Below are 23,306 nucleotides of genomic sequence, written 5' to 3' on the forward strand. Positions count from 1 at the left end.
CAAAGATGTCATGTCGTGGTTCCTTGATGTGTGCTCATTGCAGTGGCAAGAACCATGATGCCTATGGGTGCAAAACGGACCCTCATTGCATCAATTGTAATGGCTCTCACCCACCCTAATTTTGTTCTTTCCCTAAATGATTGGAAGAAAAAGAGATGTTTTTTGAAAACGATTCATATCAGTACTTATCCTGAGACTCGAAAATTGCTGTCCATCACCTCCTCTTGGACGTATGCTGCTACTCTTCATTTCACAACTACAGTGGGAGTGCAGACAGATCTCTTTGTGCTTCCAAAAAAATTGTTCTCCAAATAATTGAAAAGTCTTTTGACCTCCATTGTTAAAAAAGTTGAATCAACTTCAACACTCATCTCTGTCCCTTACATACATTTCAACAAACTCCAAGATCCATATCCTTTGGTTCCAGGTACAGACATTTTTTTGGATACATCTTCTTCTCTCACCCCAAGATGCAAAACAATCATTCACTTATGTCCTCAATCACTGGAATCCCCTTCCAGCAGCAAAGACCTGCCCAATTGAGGATCCATATAGGTTTATAGACCTCCCTCGAATCAGGACAGTAAGGAAAAAAGTTGTGGTTGTAAACAGAAGGGCTCTCCACCCAATTCGCCTACATATAAATAAAAATGGCCACCCTGATACAGTGAACTGGGGTTGTGTTTTCCTTCTTTGGTGGGCAATACTTTTTCAGAACAGATGGTCTGCTATTACTCCTTTTGGCCTTCGTATCCAGATGCAGTTGGGTGAATTGGGTCTGTCCTTGGATAACATTGCTGTATCCACTGGTTGGCCCATGGTTTTTCACAGTTCCCAATTTTGACCTATCTTTAAGTCATCTGAGAAAAGTAGACACTCCCGATTGGAAATACTGTCTGCTATTTGCTGAACATCTTTCGAACCATTCTACCATTCCTATTTATACAGATAGTTTGAAATCAGGTGACTGTGTGGGTTCTGCCATGGTTTGTTGTGGTTTGGTGGTTATGTGCAGAATCCCTTCTATAGCTTCTGTGTTTACTGCTGAACTGTATGTCATTTCTCTTACCCTGGATCACATAGAAGCCAAACAGTACTCAAACTGCACTATTTATACTGACTTGCGTAGTTCTCTACTGGCCCTGGAATCACTTTACTTTGGTTCCTGCCCTGTTCTTGCTGATATTCAAAACCAACTTGCCCATTTCTTTTTAACATCTACTTCTATCTAGTTTTTCTAGATTCCGGGCCACATCGGTATTCGCAGGAATGAGCTCGCCAACACCGCAGCTAAGTTTATCTGCTCTGGCACTATCGCTGCTGTGCCTGTTCCATACATGTACTATGGTCCTGTATTCAAGGCTCGGCTCTGTGCTAGCTGACAGGCGACTTGGACTGAGCAATGTGAAAACAAGCTTTTCCAAATAAAACCCTATATTGGACTTTAGCCATCTTGCTTCCATAAGGATTGGAGTGAGGAAGTTCTAACTGGACTATGTATTGGTCACAGTTTTTTAACTCATTGTTTTATTTTATCTGGAACTGATGCACCATTGTGTAGTTTGTGTAACACTCAGATCACAATAGGCCACATTTTACTTTCTTGCCATTGTTAAGGCTCTTAACGATGTCACCATTTTAAACATGTTCTCTCCCAAGGTTTGTCCATAACATAAGACATGTTATTGGTGTTGGTGACACTGTCCACCCTGGAAATATTTTTAGTTTTTTAAAGGCCATTAATCTTTTTAATGCCATTTAAATTTTTTAATTTATACATTACACCTTTTTTAATGTGGCTCCCTTTTAGAAATTACAGTTCATCTAGTTTGATTTGAAATTAGAAACTGGCCATAACATTAAATAACTCAAAACCAGGACTGGAAAGGCAAACTTCAGGTGACTAACGCTGCTCTTTGAACTATCCGTTAGTTATATGGCAAGTTATTATTATAATTTTGCTATGTGTCTTTTAAAACTTTATTACTTTCCTTTTTGAAAATGTCCATAACGTCAAATAATTCGGAACCAGGACTGGAAAGGCCATCTTCAAGTGACTGATGGTGGTTTTTGTACTTACCTGTTAGTCTTCCTGGCAAGTTATGATAACTACAGTTGTGCTAGAGAAAGTCATTTACAACTTGAATTACTTTAGTTTTCTCTTAATGTTGGAGACTGGATGTAAATATTGGTTTTATGCTATATATGTGTTTGTTTTTAAACTTTGTTTTGTTTTACCTTTTATGAATTTTACTAAATTTACTTTTAACTTTTTACCAGATGTTTGGTGCAGATAGTCTAGCTGCTTTATACCTTAAAACACTAAATTGACTAACCAACCATCTTATTTGATCTCAAGAAGGTTTGTGAGACGACATGGATGTATGGAATTTTACATGACCTCCACTCCTCTAAGTTGTGTAGTCATTTGCCTATTTTTATCAGAATTTTACACTCAGCAGGCAATTCAAGGTCCATGTAGGTTCTACATTTTTTTATCTGTTCTTACAGGAACTCAGAGTGATACCCTCAGGGCTGTCTTGAGTGTTACACTTGTCGGTATTCAGTGTTTCAGTATTTAGATCAATACCATCACTCATCAACTTCCTCTGACTGTTGCAAACATTCTACATCTAGATGATTTCCATATTTTATGTTGGTTGTTGAACATGAGATTTATCAAGTGGCAGCTTCATACTGCATTCAATAATTTCATGCATTGAACAGTTGCACATGGTTTTCTCTCTTTTTTACAAAAACTGTTTGCATGCACTTTTGCATCCTGATCCAGAGTTTTTGTTCAGTAACAATGTTCTTCCCATGGTGCCATAACTAAAGTTCTTGGGGTTTGTTTTTGAATGCAAGCTGACTTGTAATTCAAGATGTTTTTGTTACATTTACTAGGGCACTGAACATCTTTCATATGTTCTGTTCCACCTCTTGGAGAGCATATCGATGTTCTATACTAAAGATCTATTGTGCCATCTATTACAGGTCTCTCAGGTCTGTGGTTTGAACAGGCTTTTGGCACTTCAAATGAGGGGATCTGGATCATAATAAAGAACTTGATTTTTCTTCTAATCCAATATATCACTCAGTACATGATTGTATCAGCCGTCACATTTAAATATTTCTCAGTCTCTGCAACACTACTCTTATCTTTCACTAGAAGAAAGTTCTTTCTAAATTTACATTTCCCATATGTATAAAAATCCTTTTCAATTTAATAAGCCTGTACAGATCTTTAGGAATAAAAGAATCATGCTCAACAAAATTAACTGTTCTTAAGATTTCAGTACAGTCATTAATTATGAAACTATTAATGTTCAAAAAGCTTTTGAAATCCAGGTCAATAATAAACAGTAAAGGTTTTGAAACTGATACTTAATCAATCCTACTAATCACATTGTCCGAGGGTTAAAAAAAACAACACACTCCATTTATCATCAGACTACAAGTAAGCCAATGGAGTTTTGTAACTATTGTTCTACCATTCACATATTCATATAACTTAACATCTTTTGTGAGTTACTCATTCGTATGCATTCTGAAAAATTAAGTTGGAGGCTCTTTTTAAAACTGTCATCAAATTTTATGACAGAGAAGGCCTGTTTTTTCTTTAAAACTGTGCAGGGAAGCAGTAATTATATGGCAATTTTTCAAATGTTTTTTTCCAAACTATATATGACTTCAGATTCCAACACCTTACACATAGAAAAATCAGATTTGATAAGCATACAGTTTTCTAAATTTTCTTCAGCCCCTTTTTCTATAAAATAATTATTTGTTTGGGAATTTTCTAATCACTAGGAGTTTCCTGAATGTCAGGTGATTTCTGAAAAATAATAGTTATATTGCACACTATTTCTTTGTTATGATTCCTTAGTGTTTTCGGATAAATATTTTCATTGGCTGGAGTTTTTTTCTCATGATTTTTCTGAAGAATTGCTGGAACTTGTGTTGCTTTAACCCACTGATTGTGGCTACTCTAAACATGTGTACAATTTTTGAATGCTGTTCACTGTATACAGCACACTTGCATTCAACTGCTGGTGTCAGAACACCTTATACAACAAATCAGCAGTCAGTAGTTAATATAAATAGAATTTTAAAGTAATTTCTTTTACCCTAAAAGAAATAGGAGATTGATAATCTCTTTGTTATCTTACTACCAAGAACACTAATAACACATGAAAACCCTATAAGTTAAACTTTATAATTTGGACTAAGGCACTTTCTTTGTCATAATGTTTTGTTGTTTTTTGCTTTCTTATTTATTATTTTAATCCTAGCATACTCCATATTTCAAGTGAATTTTATTTTGTATAAGCTACACATTTTTTACATATTAATAGTTTGAATTCTCTTTAAGAAAATGATCTAATTTGGAACACAGATGTTTGATGGGAGTGTATTCCTTTTCATGTAGCTTGCTAGGACTTGTGAACTTGTATAATACTTTTGTAAAAATTCATTCCATTCAGATTAGCTTTAATGTTTGTTTCTTTCCCAGTGTCTCATATATTGTTTGAAACAGTTTTCTTAAAATATGGGGCACAACTCTACTAACTCTACAATTGGATTTAATAAAAATATTAAATCAAAATTGTAATTATAGGATAATTATTAAATTTCAACACTCTTACACATTTAGATTTATAACCATGTTCTTCATAATAAGAAGAACAAAGTCTAAAATAATGTCTTTAATAGGAACTTTCATTTGCTGGATGAGAAAACATTTACCTTAGTGTAGATTGACTGATCGAACCTAATTTCCTCAAAATAAAAGTATCCGATAATCTAAACCAATCAATTTCTACAGATTGCATAATTAATCTGAATGGACAAAATCTGATTAGTCATTCTACTGTTATTAACATCATTACTTCTATCACACACAACTGACAGCGAACTTTTTGTAACCATTTGCATGAAATTTTCTGTTTACAAAATTTCAAACTTTAATATCTGGTAAATAAGTTTTATTTCTTGCTATCCTGTACATTTCACCACTTTTGGATATACAAGACTGTTTAGTGTAGGCTTTATTATTTAATTTATTTTGTGGTTAATATTTATTGATTGTTTACTTTTCATAACAAGAGTGTTAAAAGTAATTATTTTAAAGGTGATAATTATGGCAAGTTTGATTACTTATCTCACGTCATATGTTGTGTGTAGTAATGTTGATATCAAGTTGCTTGAATCTTCATTATTTTTTTTGTTCTTGAATGAGTATTGTTACATTATAGCATTACTTGCATAGTTTGTTAAAACTTTTTGGACTCGGTTGGGCAAGATGTATATATTGGTGAATAAATGAGCACAAATAGTAGAGAAAAAGTCAAGTGCAGTTCAGTGAAAAAAGTTAGAAAGTGTAAAGTTTTGTAGTTTAATAGAAATAATTATATTAATTTGTATTGCTTGTAAGGTAACAACCTATTTGTATATGCTCTGGTGAAAAGGAGACAATTATTTGAAGTTTGAGATATGGTAATATAAGTGAATTATTCACTGATATGAGTATAAAAAACTAATTCTTCTTGTCAAGTGAATCAGCCTGAGTGAAATTTTAACAAGTAAAGAGAATTACTTAACACTCCTACGAAAAGACGTTTCTAGTCCTGATTTCTCCAAGCCCGTTCCCCTGGCTGTGGTTTTGCTAGATAGTAGATAGGGACAGTGGGAATCTCGTTAATCCATTCATTAATGGATTTAAATGGCAATTTCATTTAAATACAAAATTATTAGCCTAATATTAATAACCTTTCAAGTTGCTCTGGGGCCTATTAGGCCCCACCTTTCGTAGGAGTGTTAAGAGGTTTAGGTATAACTGTGATATTCTATAGTGTTAATAATTTTATGTATATGTTTGACTTGTTTTGAATGCATATTATTTTAAAACAAGTGGATTGTGTGCTGTCCATTTTTTCTTTTGAATTTATCACATAATTGCAGTCCACATTTACATAAAACTCTGAGAATCACAAACAAACTACAGTATTTGTGATTATAGAATCCCCTTCTAGAAATACTTTGGGACAATGTAATTCTCCATTCCTCTCAACCAAAGGCACAGTTGTGTTTAAAATAGTTGCCCATTGGAGTTGCTGTTATTCTCAAATCAACTAAAAAACAAATAACCAGATCAAACATAATGCTTTACATCTGTAACCAATCCAGCAAAAACTTTAAAAAAAAATCACCATGCAGTTCTAATTGAAAGCAAGTGATGGTATAGATATTACTTCTTTTATTGAAGTTACTATCCCTTGAAAAAGTTTAGAAGTGTTCATTTTCATTATCTTTAGTATAGCAAGCTTAGAGAAAAATTAGCTATGTTTTTTACAAAAATGAAGTTATAATTTCTAAACAGATTACTGACATTTTAAAATTTAGTCTATTCTAAAAGATTTGGAAATATTTGAAATAGTAACATTTTGTTAACTTTTATTTTGATACGTGCTCATTGATTTTAATATATGTGTAAATATGTTTTATTTCAGGTGGATCTGTGACAGCAGGTTTAGGAATTTATGATACAATGCAGTATATACTTCCTCCTATTGCCACATGGTGTGTTGGACAAGCATGCAGCATGGCAAGTTTATTACTCTGTGCAGGAGCACCAGGAATGCGGCACTCTTTACCAAATTCTCGAATTATGATGCACCAGCCTTCTGGTCATGCTGCTGTGAGTATAATATCTTGCGATATTATATATTAATTCAGAATTAATGAAATATATGAAACTTGAAATTTCAGTCTAAATTTGGATTTATTAATATTTCTATTTGTGTATATCCTGATAATTTGTATTTTTTCTTTGTCTTACATCATTGCTTTATAATTCCCAGAGTTTTTTTTTAATCAGTCAGAATATTGCTATTTCTTTCTTAAAGCTTCTCTATGTTTGTGAACATTGCATCATATTTTTCAGGTTATACAAAGTAATGGATATTTGAGTACTTATGAATGTGTCAATTACATTCATTGTGCTAACTATACTTTCATAATAATGTTTCTGTTATCTTTTTTAATAGCTTCATTTCTAAATATTTTTAAATTGAACATTAAAAGATATTGCTTCCAAAGCCTTTTTTAATTGGACTTTTAAGCTTTTCTTGGTAGAAAATTATTGCATTAAATTACTAAACAATTATGTTGTAAAGTATCATTTATGTTGACATAACTAGTTGTAAATTTGTAATGTCCTTATGTTTTTTTACAATTTCAACAATGTCAATATATTGATATTTGTTAAATTCTTGACTGCAGAATTATGTTATTATTTGCTTATGTTGTAATGTTTATAGCATAAAGTTGTTTTCGGGTTTCAGGGACAAGCTACAGACATTCAGATTCATGCAGAGGAGATTTTATACTTGAAAAAGAAGTTAAATAGCATATATACGAAACACACTAATCAATCTATTGAGAAGATTGGTAAGCTTATGAAATGCTTTTCACAATTTTTTAAGGATGAATGATTGTTTGGAGTTATTAGTAAAAGATAACAATAAAAGTTTGCTATCTATTATTACATAAAATATGCAATTTGCAAAATTACTTAAAGGGGGAAAAAATCAGTATTTTAATTTTTTTTGTTTTCCATGTTTCATACTATTGTGAAATAATAATTCAGAGTATTCTGTAAGTAGTTTCTTTTCCATCAAAGAAAGGCTTGCTCTTTACATTTGTATTTTATTATTATCAGAACAATTGCTGAAGGATAATCTAACATATACCAGGTTATACAAGCAAAGACTTTTTGCATACTTTGTAACAACATTTTTCTATGTTAATTTTGGTTGATAGAAGTTTTGTGGTGATATGATTTTGTAAATGCTGTTAAGTTTAGGTAACTCTAGGAAGCTATGCTGATTGGACTAGCACGTGACACCTCAGTTTGCACTGTAGGAGACTTTTTGTCTCAGAGTAGTGAGAAATATGAAGGTCCACATCTCCTCCTCCTAGCAGGCTTTTCAAAGCTCACTTAATGTTCAGGACTGCCTGTTTCATAGTGCTTACATAAGAATTTCGAACCTACAATAGTCCATCTGTGGTACAGCAGAGATGTGATAGGTAAAAATGATCATATGGAATTGCACAACTTCTGGTATGCTCCTTTATCCTAGGCATGTATGTGGGCAAGTTTTGACTGTAGGGGTATGTTTAGGCTTTGTTTTGACATATACTGGGTATATTTTTTTTATTAAATTGGGCCTAAAATGTTTGCATGTATGTGGTGTGTATTTTGGCATTGTTGTTGAATTACTGCAGAATTAGCTTTCAATGGAGAAATATGAGGACCTACCCTTCATCTTGGCACACTTTCTAAACATCACTCAAGGTATTGGGCTGCTTGTTTGCTAGTGCTTACTTCAGGACTACAAACCCACAACAATCTATCTGTGATGTAGCTGATAAATGACTACATGGAAACATATAGATTATGGTGTCTTCCTTAATCTAAGTCATGTAGGCAAAACAATCACTTGTAATTTGTTCCAGCTGTTAAAATTCAGTTGAGGGATACATCAGTATTTAGATGTGTTTTTCTAATATATACTTTTAAATTAAGAAATTAAATAATGCATAATATAAAAATTTTAGTTGTAATCTACAGTTTGATATCAAACTTAATGATATTAATTTATAAAATAGTACTTCAATAAAATTTTGAATGCAAGTCAACAAACACGATGACATGGTTTTTTCACCTCTGACTCTTGCAAAGGGTTAGAGTATATCTTTTTCTTATTTTATATGCAACTACTATATGAATAATAATTACAGGAATGTTTTTTTATGGCAGAACGTATGTTGACTTAAGGATTAAGTGACATCCTTTCAAGATATGGCTGTACTAGTGAAATAAAGAATGTACAAAACTTAACACTAGTTTGATGATTTTTGGTAGTTATTAAACTTTTTCTTATATTGCATTATTAAATTTTGTGTGTGATATATGCTGTCATAAAAAGGATAAAAACAGCTCTGGTTGACCTTATAAAGTGAAAGAGTAACAATTAACTTGGAAATAACCAGAGCTATTTTTGTCCTTATTGTATTAATATCCTTTCTCACCAGTCTTCAGGTATGAGTCTAAAATGTGAGCTTTATGTGAATAATATTTTAGTACATAAGCAAGCAACAACCATTTGTAGCATAAGAAAGAATTTTATTGGTAGTGGAACATGCTACATTTTTCAATAGAACATTGGTCTGTCTTCTACCTGAATGTGCTTCCTCACTCAAGTGAATAACATTTGCTGATGGCTTATTGTGATCACACATTCATTAACTTTGGTTTGTTACAGATGTTATCCAGTAAAGCATCATTTCCAGCATTTAAGAAGTCTCAGAATATTACTTTTGGCATAAATATATGTAGATGTGTAAAAGATTGCATGAAAAATTTTATTTTAATGTTATACTCTGTTCACAAGTCTCCTAACATTAAAGGTTTTCCTTTAAAAAAACAACAACAAATATTCCAAATAGTTTGTGTGCTGCTGTGTGTAATTTTAAATAATCCAAAAGTACCTTTTTTTTTTTTTCTGGTGTTTCATGCAAGTAGTATTCCATCATAAAAATCAAAGTTAATAAATACCATCTGGAGAAGCTGTAAGTTTCTCCTTTGAGGAGGGAAAGCTATCTGTATTGTGTCCTTGATGGCCATCCACTATATATTCAATTGAATTATTTATACCAACCAGTAGACTGCATAAATGGTTGAACATGTAGGCACTTACTCCTTTTAAAGTAGTGTATTATTGGTTTTATGTATTCTACAATTTTCGATAGTATTTAAAGGAGTGAAAAATGGGCCTACTTACCTAACCAACTTTCTTGAACAGTGTCAGGCAGGCATGGGCATATGGATATATTTTAAAGTGTCTTCTAATTTGGAAGTTTCTTGGGTGAGTTTTGACTGAAATTGACATTCAGTTTTGTGGTTCTAAAATTAACTGGATAAAGTGTTAGCATTTATTTTGGTTGATTCTTATTACTAAGGAGGAATAAACTTGAATTTAAATGGAATAAAGCACCTATTTGTATAAAGTGGATTATTACCTATTACTCTTGGGTTTGATCTGTGATATCATTGTTTGTGTCCTGTTAAAAAGAAAAAAATAAGTGCTTTGCCCTTTGTCAGTGAGATGTTTTAAAAGGTAATGGCTAAATCCCATTTTTTATGTTAGACTAATAAGAGTAGCCTAAGAGTTGGTGGAAGGTTTTTTTTTTTTTGGCTAATTGTCTTTCATGTAATCTATCATTTCAATTTAGGGACAGATAATCCATGAGTAGCTATGTGCAAATATCTAAAAAAAACAAAACAAAAAATAAACCTACTACTGTAGTTATTTGTAGGTAAGATGTTCACTGTACTTCCTTGTTGAAACCACCACATAATTTCTAAATGTATTGAAAAAATTAGCATTATTAGGATGAAGGTTAAAATGATAGTTATGTTTTGCTGGAATATTACATGTCCTGTTAGCTGTAGAATTTTATATAAGATATGAGAATTTCATTTAAACTTGTACCCATAATCATAATTATACGTTTCTGTTTTCTGACACACACGTTAAAATTAAAGATGTTTTGTTTTTTCAACAGAAACCTATATTGAACGAGATCGTTTTTTGAGTCCTGAGCAGGCAAAAGAGTTTGGGCTAATAGACTTTGTGTTGGAACATCCTCCTACCCATAGCGAGACACACCATGATGCAGGCAGCAATTAAAGTGTATCAAAAATGATAGTACTCTTAACTCTCTATAAGTTTCTTTTATGAATGATAGCTAATTGATTCATTTTTCTGTGTATTTAAATAAAAAGTGCTTTTGATACTGCAATGAATAAAACATGTTATTGTTAAGTTGATGAGTGTTATTCACCTAATAATTTTTTTTAAAATATTGATAATCAACAAAGCTATATAGCTTTTGATAATAGGAATGTTTGCAATACAAATAGTGTAATAAGAAGCAAAGAAAGATAAAGTGAAATATTTATCTTGTTTATTTAAGTTTGTTTTGTTTATTTAATAAATTAAGCATAAAAGCTCATTCATTGTTAAATCTGTTGTAGCATTCAAACAGTAACACAAAAGAATTTGAGGTTTACTGTTATGGAGTGTATACATTTTAAGTTTGTAAATTATGACTGAAAGACTTTAAATCTATAAATTTATGTTAGCTTATATATGTAAGTATGTTACTGATATGTAAAAAGTAACTGAAGTTTTAAAGGAATATTTATGACTTTCAACTAATTGATGGTTATAAGGCACCATGATTTTTCAATATGAAAAAGCTAAAGAAGAAATATCAAAAGAATTCTGAAAAAATAAACTTACCGGGTTGAAATCCTCTCTTCTGTTATCAATTTCTGATTATAATGTTTTAACCTATAATAAAAATAAAGATTTAAGATTATGTTGATACTAAACTCAAATTAACACTTATTTGATTTATTTAACATTAATTTCATAACACTTTTCAAACTATTTCTTTGTTGTTTTTTCTATGGAAAAACATTATCAGTGTTGTTTAAGTAATAATGTATAAACAATAGCAATATAATTATAGAAATTTGCATACCAAAACAAATAAGCTACTTTGTTAAAAAAACAAAAAAACACCTGAAAAATAGCTTACCATAAGTGATTTAGTGCTATATCTATGTTTATCTGTTTCAGGAACTAACTTCTGTGTACACTGAAATAAAAGTTTATAATAATGTTGTGTAAAAAAATTACATAAAGACTGGCTTACTAACTTGACATTACTGTCTGTTGAGTACGTAATTTCAAGCTTTAGTAGATAGTATCATTCTAGATTGATCAATAGCACTAGAAGTTTTGTTATTAAACATACAGGTTTCCATTATGCAAAATCAGTTTCCTACTTTAACTATTAGTAACAGTATTTGTAAGCGTTGTTGATCACACATTTTATATACTTTAATTTTGTTATTAGAAAATTACGTAAAAGTACATTAAACTACTTTGGAAACTGACTGTAGAGATGAATTATAAAACAACTAAAAACTGATTGGTGTATGTAAACAAGTGGTAATGTTGTAGATGATGCTATGCAGCATGCTTAATGAATTATTTACATATTTAATATATTCAGTTCACAGTACTAGCCTGCAATCAAAGTAGTTATGTATGCCTATTTGAACTATTCTTTTTTGTCATTGAATTATTACTGTCAAAACATATGTGACTCATCACTCATTTACATAACAAATAATTGCCGAATGCAATGCAATATGAAATATCCAATTCTGAATTTTTGAGATGGTATTTTTAGCCATCGTTTTCAACTGGTAAGAATTATAAGTTTTTTTTTTTTATCGCAGTTATTTTGCGATATTTGTCTATTACTAATATATTGATGGTAATCATCATCAAACCATATGACCTTGAACTTTCAGAGTCCAGCTACTCAGCGTTTGGAAACTATTTTACATGATTAGTGTACGCTTGGACATAAGTGACACGGGGAGTGGAAATATTTAGATAGGGTTAGCCATGTTTCACTGACGATTTTAAGCCTTTTTCTAGTGCAAAACTCAAATGTTGAAGGAAAACAAAATAAGAAATCATGGAAAAATACTGCATTTATATTTAACAAATTTTTAACTCTCAAATTCATGTGTGTAATTAGCTAGCGAAATAAATTATACAAGTTGTTTAAACAGTATTTTTAGGCGACTGCAGTAAGACAAACAAAGCAAAATCAAGTTTGAATTTAATTGTAAATCGATTGATGTTAATAAATTTAAACCTAAATAGTACGTCCATTCGTTGTTTGAGATATAATAACATTTAATATAATCCTGAGCATCAGAGTGAATATTAAATTTGAATTTTGCACAGTTTCAACGTTGCAAGAATAATTAAATCTTGTGTTACTTCTACTAAATTAAATTTTGTTTCCAGAACAACACTGTTCTTTTAAAAATTGCGTAAACAATTTTTGTACATCTAATTAAAATTTCGTAATTTGAGTATTTCCAACATTACACTATTTATTTTCAGTGATGGCGAGAAAACCCACTTGTAGAGAAATATTTATGTAAAAACGGCTGGTTTGGGTTGAGAAAATTTTTTTACGTAGAGGAGCGAACAACGTTTATACCTTCTTCGGTCATCGTAAGGTTCACAAAGAAAGAAAGAGGTAACTGACCGATAGCTGACCACAGAAAGCACCCAAATACTAAATAAAGAAACAAACATAAACGCAAAATTAAAGAAGCTTTACTTATACAACAACTCAAGCCCAAAAATAAACCAATACAAAGGAACACCTTTATACTTATATTAGTAAATATAATCAAACATCTAAGTACGTCCTCCACATTCCTATACACTCAGTTACACAACCCCCTTCAAATATGTGGTCAGCTATCGGTCAGTTACCTCTTTCTTTCTTTGTGAACCTGACGATAACCGAAGAAGGTCGAAACATTGTTCACTGTTCTTCATAAAAAAAAAGTTTCTCAGCTCAAACTATTTATTTTATGCTGTGTATGATGTACCGCCATGTTAATCAGTTGTCTTTGAAAGTTAATATTTTTGAAAAGACGTTCAGGTTTAAAAAAACAAACAAAAAAAAAACTTAGTGCCTATAAGTGTTTTGGACAGAGGTGGATGTTCGAACCGCAATGTACTACTGTACATTCCCTACATACAGTTGTGAAGGTGTGACAACTGAATCAGCCAGTTTCACAGTAACCATGAACCAGAAATTTGTGGTCGCAAATATCGTTAAGTCTTGTGTCAAATAGCTTTATTTGGAAAAATAAAATAGTTGTAAACAAATACCAATAGGTAGCGTTACATACAATGAATTAGTAGACCAGTTATTCAAGGATACGCTAAAATTGAACGGCTGTTTTAGTGATGGGTTATAAACAACGACACTGTTTAGCAATTAGATTATCAACAATAATTACTTCAAACGTTTATTCAGCTGTAACTATACTCGTGATCTGAAACTTGAAATCGTTAAAGCTTACCTTTTGTGATGAGTTACCAATCATGTGGCAAGTAAACCAAATTTTTGGTGATTAACAAAATCTTAAATTCCTCTATTGCTTTGTTCATAACTTGAAAAAAAAAAAACATTTTGACGTTTTATCTGTGTGTAAGTCATAACAATGAATCCAGGAATTTGTTTCAAAGAACTTGATAAAGTTTTTGCAACAATAGGTGCGGGCTGCCTTACCTCTAGCTAATTGTTAACTATTAATAAAGGTTTTAACTAAATTTTCTGTATTTCTGATATGCCTTATAGTCCACGTGCAATACATTTCAGGCTGAAAATTCCATTTCCATTAATTGTCTGAAGGAGAAAAGTGGCTTAAGTATTAAGTGTTAGATTTATAAACCATAATAGAACTATCCATTGGATCTTACAAATACGTTAATATTGATCAGCAGAGTTTATTTTTATTTTTTACTAGGTTAATCCTTGTTCTAAACTGTTATTTGTCAATTCGACATACTTTTCCTGTAATAATATTAGTATTAGGCCTAACCATTTCTCTGTTTGTTAACTTTTACTCTTGTCTCTATTCACATTTTGTTTTTATTATGAACGGACTGATCACTAGCTTTAATGTTTATAGAGAAAACATCAAAGTCAAATTGTGTGTCTCTGAGTGTAAGAAGGTTACAAATCTAACGAACAAACAAGTATGTAAAAATATGAGTGAAGACAATCACAGAGGACAACAGTGTCCAATTTAGTCGATTGTTTTACCAAATGGGCCTGGCATGGCTTAGCGCGTTAAGGCGTATGCTTCGTAATCTGAGGGTCGCGGGTTCGCACCCGAGTCGCGCCAAACATGCTCGCCCTCATAGCCGTGGGGGCGTTATAATGTTAAGGTCAATCCCACATTTCGTTGGTAAAAGAGTAGCCCAAGAGTTGGCGGTGGGTGGTGATGACTAACTGCTTTCCCTCTAGTCTTACACTGCTAAATTAGGGACGGCTAGCACAGATAGCCCTCGAGTAGCTTTGTGCGAAATTCCAAAACAAACAAACAAAGTTTTACCAATACGACATTTTATTCGTTTGTTTCTTTTACTTACTGTACATTTTTCGAATAATTCTCATGAGTAGTTTGCCTACTCCTTTTAGGACCTTTGCATAACCTATAGGTAAATATATACTGTGCAAAATTGTTCGGAAAAAAGTCGAAATTTAGATTTCAGGCTACTTTCGAGGGATAACGGAAGGTAAACCACAAGCCAAGCATCAAAATTTCATTAATTTTCATATTTAGTATAGTAGAAACTCGGAGGCAGTGCTTGAGTTCAGCCAACAGTTTCTACTTTGTGTGTCCTCCTTTTGCTTTACTAATGCAGACAGATTTTCAGGCATTGTTGCAACATATTTTATCATGTTCTTTGGGATTTTTACTTCAAATGCCTCTAATTAAATCTCTCATTAAATTTCTTTGGAAAAAGTAGCTTTGATTTATTATGTTTTTGATCTATCAACTCCAAGATTTGCTTAATTGAGTTGCGATCAGGCTCTGTGGGAGCTACTGCATCATTTGAATGACATCCAGCAGCTTCTTTCTTAGCTAAATAATTTCTCCATGAGTTGGATGAGTCATTATTTTCTTTGTAGTATAATGTTTTACCTATAACACAAACTACTGAGTATATCATAACGGATCAGTATTTGATAGTACTTGCACTAATTTATCATTCCATCTATTTTGCAAATAGCCTCAGCAGAAAAAAAAACACCGTTAAACCATCACATTGCCTCTCCCATGGTTCATGGTTCGTGACTATGCATTAAAGTAAGTAAGTGTTTCTTACCTTTCTTCTGCTAGACATACAACCTCCGCATTGAACCAGATATTTCAAACTTGGACTCGTCTATCTATAACACCCTCTTCCAATCATCAGCAGTCCAATGTTTGTATTTTTAAAGCAAATTTCAGTCTTTTGATAATGTACAGAGATCGAAGTAAAGGTTTCTTAGCTCCTGCACGACGAAATATTCTTGATGTGGTAGATCTGGACATCTTTCTTTTATGTGGTACATGGTCGTTTATCTTATGCTTGAGATTCGTGGAATTCTTCCTTCTGTTCCAAAGGATGTATAAAAGAAGATACTTAACACCAGAATTATTGAGTTTAAGTGTTCTGCCTCTTCCTTTCCCATTTTCAAATGCACTTATCTCGCTCTCACGATCCAGCGGATATTTGATTGTGTTTGGGAAGTATTTCGAGTCTGCAGCAATGTGTCGGAGAGTCCAACCAGCATCACGTGAAGCTTTTATGCAAACTCTGCTCTACTGACACTTCTCTACGCTTTTTGGGCCGTAGCATGACAACAAAACTGAATACATAGGGTTAAACACTATTTTATTAAGGTTTATTTATGAAGTGTTATTAAATTGATTTATCGTAGCCTATACCTGCACCATATGCTAGCTCCTTGCTAGCTTTTTTCTATATAATTAAGACCCATGCAGGGTCTTATCATGACAGTTATTTCAGACTCTAAATTTGATCAGTATGTTCATTCAAGCACAACTGTTATGACATTCCTTTGGTACAAGTATACTGGAATTCTGAAAAAACGATAAGTTTCTCACACTGGCTCATTAAGTTGCAAACAGGGATCACTACCATTACCGTAATGTTGATATTTACATTATGTAATAGTATCGAAGAATTAGCCCTATAAAATGGAAAGATTTGCAAAATATTATCTTCTTTCAATACTTTTGCATAATATTCTTTCATAGATTGCTTATGCAGAGTATTCATGATGAAACTTTGTAGAATGAGCGACAACTGCCTGTTATGGATACACAAGCGTAGAAGACGAAAGGGGGAAGACTTTCGAAACGTCGTCTTCTACACTTGTGTCTCCACAACAGGCAGTTGCCGTCCATTCTACAAAGTTTTATCACTTTTGCATAGTACCACACACACTCACACTAACGGTTGAGAATCGATGAATTGCATGATATTGCGGGGTTTCAAACTAAGTGTTTTAGATTTTAGTATCGTGTGATATAACATAAACGATATGAAACTCATTTCATATTCATTTCGTCAGACACCTCTAAATGTTATAGAGCTGCTCCAAGAAGCCTGCTATTTATTTGCTATAAAATTTCAATGCAAATAATGAAGATGGGGGATTAGAGATAGGCTTCTTTTTATCTATTCAAATAAGTCCACAATTCTTACTAGTACAATCAAATGTATTTAGTTGTCGTCTCAGATGAGTCCACAATTCGGATTGGTAACAACAGATGTTCCTGATTTAAAATATTCCACTAGGAAGCACCATAATTTCGCGTATATGCCAAAATCTTGCTATAGTAATACATGTTTTAAACTCACAAGTAGCTAAAAAACAGCAACAAAAACATTTTATCATGCATATTTATATCCAGAATATAAATTAGCTTTAACTCTAAATATTCCTTGGTTTTATGTATTTGAAACTGCTTTCTAATTAGTTAACTTTGTTATCCTCTTTCTATATCAACAAGAACAATTTTTAACTCTTATCCATTGACGATGTTGTATGCACAAATTAGTCGAGTTTAGGGTAGATACGTTTAAAACACAAACGTAGTGTTATGATGCGTCAGAAATAACCAAAATTATTTGACTATTCAATAAGAAAAGGTTGTTTGTTTGTTTTTCAATCGCAAAGTTATGTGCGTTATCTGCATGAGTATCTTAGCCCGATTTTAAGTTTAGTTTGTTTTACATACCGTCCCTAATTTAGCAGTGTAAGCCTAGATGGAAGGTAGCTAGTCATCACCACCCACCGCCAACTCTTGGGTTATTCTTTTACCGACGAATAGTGGGACTGACCGTCACATTATAGTGCGTCCACGGCTGAAAGAGCGAGCATGTTTGGTGTGACAGGGATTTGAAACCTCAACCCTCAGATTACGATTCGAGTTCCTTAACCACCTGGCTATATCTGTCTTTGTAATTTTCAATATTCTGAAATAGTCAATTAATGAATGATTAAACTAGAAGTCGTTAGTAGTCTTGACTATGTAGTCAAAGCATAGTTATAATAAACTGTTAAAATTAAAGATTCTTGATGAGTAATGCTATTTTAAAATAATATTATCTTGAGGAAAGCTATGCTGTAAAATACAATTTCTAAATTCAAAGAGCGTTAGGAAACGATCGAGCAAGAATCAAATATTACAAAAACGACTGATTGTTATAATATTCAAATTTTATACTGATAATATTTATTTTTTGTTAAAATCTTGTATGTGAAGTAATATCACAATACTCTCATTTCGTTTATTCAGCATTCCAATTTCCAATTTTTATCTGAAATATTATTTAAGGAACATGTTACAGGTCGGAGTTTCAAAAAAAATCTTGATTTACATAATACATAAGAATAAAAAATATTTTACATAACCATAATAATAGTAAACTCTATGTACTAAACAATATATAAAATTTATTTACAGGTTTTTGATCATGTAACAGAGTGCTTTAAACATCTCATGTAATATGGCAAGAATATTTTTGTTTTAACATTTTATTACCAGAAAAATGTATTTTAAAATTACATGTATTTTTCTATTTTAAGAGGACCTTTAATATAATATTCTTTATTTAATTATGAGTTTAATACGTTGAAATGTGATTGCATCGTTTTCTAATGATTCAGAAATCGTAGTTACCTTTCTGTTTAACTGGAATACTGCATAGACAACACATCTTTGTATATTAAGTTTTCTAATGATAATATCAATTTATTTAAGATTCGTTTAGGGAGGAGAAAGTAGGAATTGGTAGATTTTTTTTAAAATTTGGTCTCTATTTTACAAGGAGGCTTTTCTATGGTTCTGTACATTTATATAAATATCCAAAGCGGATCTTGTCACGATTACTCCAGCCACGACTGAATTCTACCATCATGACGAATTGGAAGGAAGTGACTTGCATGTGGACGTCGTTTAGCATGGCGTCCACCATTTATAAAGGTCGTCATTACTTCATGTTAAGGTATGAATTATGATGACTCTAGTAAAAGAAGAAAGTCAAGTCTTTGTTAAAATGGTGAAGTTTCCTGCGAGTAGACTTGATAATAGTCGTGATCCTTTTTCACTCTTCTTCGTAATGGTTGAGGTCTGAATTGCATATAAATGAATCTCAGCATCTATCTATAATTCGAAAATTGAAAATTTCTAGGTATTATTAATGCTGGTTTTTAAAGAATTAATAGTATTATGGATCATTACAGTGAATTCATAAATAGTTTGAATTTGTCTGTTTTACTAAAGCAAAGCTACATTTGGCTATCTTTTCTATCCCAGTTTTGAGAGTAAAGATGTCATGAGAGTTGCCACTTTGCAACTAAATCTGTATTGAGAGACAACGAGCTGTATCTCATCTACAATATTTAGCAGCATGGATTTCACTCTACACAGAATGTATTGTCTTACAGTAATTAACTCTAATTAAAGTTCTGATCGACATTTTCAATGCTAAGTAATTGATTTCATTTCATAATAGGTCTTAAAGTTTTTTATGAACAGAGGAATTATTAATTTTGGTTGGTGGATCTGGTATTCTTTATTAATTAATCTATTAACTCCTCTTTCTTGATTTCATTACTCACAATGGATTTAGAAATGTGTAAGCGAGATGAAATATCTTGGATACTCATACAACCAGTTCTATATCCAATAACAATTCCTTTTCGAAGTTCCAAAATTTTTTCCTCGAAACAATAACTGATTGTCATTGGTAGCTGCTCACTATTACAAGTTCTACGCAACATTGCGTTATGGGATTCATATGCAACTTTAGTAGCAACAGGTTTGGGGTCAGTTACATACAGACATACATATATGTGTAATGGTAATAAAACAGTTACATCAGTTTTTAAACTGTTAAATATATACATACATACACACACATAGCTATGTACTGACTAAACAGCTGTAACATGAACAAATTTGAAACAAGCAAGCGAGGAGACCCCCAATGGTATGGCACAGCTGTATAAATCACACCGCTAGAAACCAGGTTTCGATATCCATGGTGAGCAAAGCATAGATGGTCGATTGTGTATATACATATACACACTATCTGACTATATATTATCAGGAGATTCCATTTCTCCTAACACGTGCCGTTTCTGTTCCCCTTTTACCCTTTGACTTACTTTACAGTTAGCAACTCACTAGATTCAAAGCACGTCTGCTCCTTTAAATAACAAATCTTTATTCCTACAATGTTTATAATACTATAAGAATATAATATATGAACCAAGAGCAATGAGAAAGATTAAATGCCCTCACCTTTCCGCTTCTTTTCGAGATTGAACTTGTTTCTTTTGGATAACATCAAATTTCACCTTCTAAAACACAGAAAATACTTTCGAGATTCAGAATGATCGACGATCCACATCGTTTTTAGTATGATAAGAAGTTTCAAACTTAATATACCAATAAAATTTGAAACATACCCGATCCTACTTTACAGAGATTATAAGCCAAACCGCAAAAACGTTCTATCTCCTAATTACAAAAAGTGTTTATAGTGTTTCGGATGTGGATCAAGTTTATGGCGTACTGTCCAATATCAACTTCCTTCATTGATGTTAGTCTATTAGGTTTTGAGATACACACACACACACACACACACACACACACACTCGATTGCTTTACTCCCCTCTCCTCTGAGGCGAGGGTAATAACAGTTTGACTTTAATTTTTAAAATGATTTCTGGTATTTTAGGTTTTGTATAAGAATGATAGACTGAGACAACATGATAAACCTTTTGGGATACTAAATAATTACGAATCTCAGTAAATTGGACGACAAAGGTTATCATCACGACATTAAAATCCGCAGTATGATATAATACACAAAGAAAAAAGATTTAATTAACAGTAGTAGCATCTAACTATTATCAGTGTGTGAAATCTTGTAATGTAAAACACAATCAGCACAAGCATGGCAAGGAAATTCATACCTTATTAATTATTATCAGGCCGCTTAGTTCGATTATATGAAATTTTATGAAAACTAACTTGTCTATGTATATTTTTTGTTATTGCACTTTACACTCTTGTATTGTGAAAGAGTGTTTGAAGATATCCAGATTAATAATTGATAAATTTAATATTTTTATACGTCTATCTATCTATCTATTTATCTACATCTTTTCTTCAAGGATAAAAATACAGAAACGATTAAATCTCAAACGTTTAGAGCTGTACTTTTATCGTTAAAGTATGTTTTAGAAATCAGGATCCAAATATGATAAGATGAAAGAAAAGCTGGCATAGACGACTAAGTTAGAACTGTCTTTAATGAAGCAATCGGTTAATGATGTGTGACGAAGATGAAATTCGAAAACAAATATCAAGTAAAAGCAAGAACAGCTTCTGTTGTGGAACATTAAGCAAGCCCATTAAGATTATTTTTACTTCTTTGCTTTAAAGATATTTAAATACGGCTGAAAGTAATGGTTAAAATAATATATTTTAATCAAAACTATTTTCTTTCTTTTTTTCTAAGAACTATTCAAGAAATATTTCATACCTGAAAGTTAAATATGCTTCTAGGATCTTAATGTTTTTCGCATAAGATGACAGCTTTTGTTTATACACTTTTTATTACTTTTGAGCACTTTTTTAAGGACTGGGATAATAATAATAAAACGAAAAAAAATCAACTTTTATAAAACAGCAGGTTATTGAAAGCTACTATCTTTCAATTTTACGTTCCAAGTTCAAGGATTTCGTTAAGAGAATAAATTAGTTATGCTAAAAAGAGAAACAGATGTGGAAAAAATATGATTACCAATAACGATCTATGTGTTAAATTTGAGCACTTTAACACTAGAAATAGAACATTTTCTCAGTAACTATTCCATGCATGTAGATAATAACATCAATATAGAACAGTATGCAAACATTTTAGTCGAAACTGTATTTTTAGGTTTAATTATTATTTTCATCTGAAACATTTTTAGGTAGTAAGAATTTATGTTATTTAGCTTAAATAAATTTACTTTTATATTTACCATCGTATTAAAATTTATGTTTGATTTATTGAGATGTAATTACCTGAAGATTATCCATTTAACATTGCTGATTTAATCTTATCCTAGGTTGTCTAATAGGAGTATGACTTTGTAACGTACTATTACGATTATATCCTAAATTACTGTAAATAATAAAACATAGGATGCTCAAATTATTGAATAAAACAACTTAAATTTTACATAATTATATATTATATCTCTTAACTGCTTTACACAGAAGAAGCGGACGGTGGCTCGCGTGCTTATAACAATATATTCTGAGATTCGAATAATATAGTAAACAATATATTCTGAGGTTCGATCCTCACGGTAGGTACAAAACAGATAGCTTATTGTGTAGTAATATGTTTAACAGGAAAACAATAAAAAATTGGGCCTTCCAGCGTCACAGCAGGATGTCTGCGGACTTACAAAGATAGAAATCAGGTTTTGTTTTTGTTTTTTTAATTTCGCACAAAGCTACTCGAGGGCTATCTGCGCTAGCCGTCCATAATTTAGCATTGTAAGACTAGAGAGGAAAGGCAGTTAGTCATCACCACCCACCGCCAACTCTTGGGCTATTTTTTTACTAACGAATAGTGGGATTGACCCTAACATTATAACGCCCTCACGGATGAAAAGCGAGCATGTATGATGTGATAGGGATTCGAAATCGCAACCCTCGGATTACTAGTCGAGTGTTTTAACCCCCTGGCCATGATAAAGGTAGTTGGAAATAAATTAACATTCAAACAACAACGTTTCAATCAATCTTATGTAGATGCTAATGGCTAGTTATGGAAATTTTGTAGAATATCAAAAATAAAACTATATATTAGTGTCAGAAAACTGTATAAATATTCTTTATATTCTAATACCTCTTACAGCTACTATGATTAAATTCAGAAATAAACATTTTAATTAGTATTTACTTTAGTTTAAATGCACACCTAATCTTGCTTGTATTTCAAATATTAATAATTTGCTCAAGTTTAAAAATATAATTGTTATTAATTAAGAGCATTTCATTCACAGTCGATTTGATCAAACATTAAACAGTCAGTAAAAATTTCGGTTGTCGTTTCCTATAAGGACCCGGCATGGCCTAGCGCGTATGGCGTGCGACTCGTAATCCGAGGGTCGCGGGTTCGTGCCCGCGTCGCGCTAAACATGCTCTCCCTCCCAGCCGTGGGGGTGTATAATGTGACAGTCAATCCCAC

The 23,306-nt window shown here is 32.0% G+C and overlaps 1 protein-coding gene across 3 annotated transcripts in view; it reads left to right on the top strand.

Annotated features, from left to right (window-relative positions):
* The window catches only part of ClpP (Caseinolytic protease proteolytic subunit), a 31,293-nt gene extending 19,500 nt beyond the window's left edge, over positions 1-11,793 (top strand). For all 3 annotated transcript variants that reach the window (XM_076490331.1, XM_076490334.1, XM_076490333.1), the window contains 3 exons: positions 6,510-6,697; positions 7,344-7,449; positions 10,630-11,793. In XM_076490331.1, coding sequence (XP_076346446.1) covers positions 6,510-6,697; positions 7,344-7,449; positions 10,630-10,754 — 419 coding nt within the window. In that variant the 3' untranslated portion in view covers positions 10,755-11,793. The remainder of the gene's footprint in view (positions 1-6,509; positions 6,698-7,343; positions 7,450-10,629) is intronic.
* The last annotated feature ends 11,513 nt before the right edge of the window (positions 11,794-23,306 follow it).

This window comes from Tachypleus tridentatus, chromosome 2 (genome assembly GCF_004210375.1).
Source record: "Tachypleus tridentatus isolate NWPU-2018 chromosome 2, ASM421037v1, whole genome shotgun sequence".
Lineage (NCBI taxonomy): Eukaryota > Metazoa > Arthropoda > Merostomata > Xiphosura > Limulidae > Tachypleus > Tachypleus tridentatus.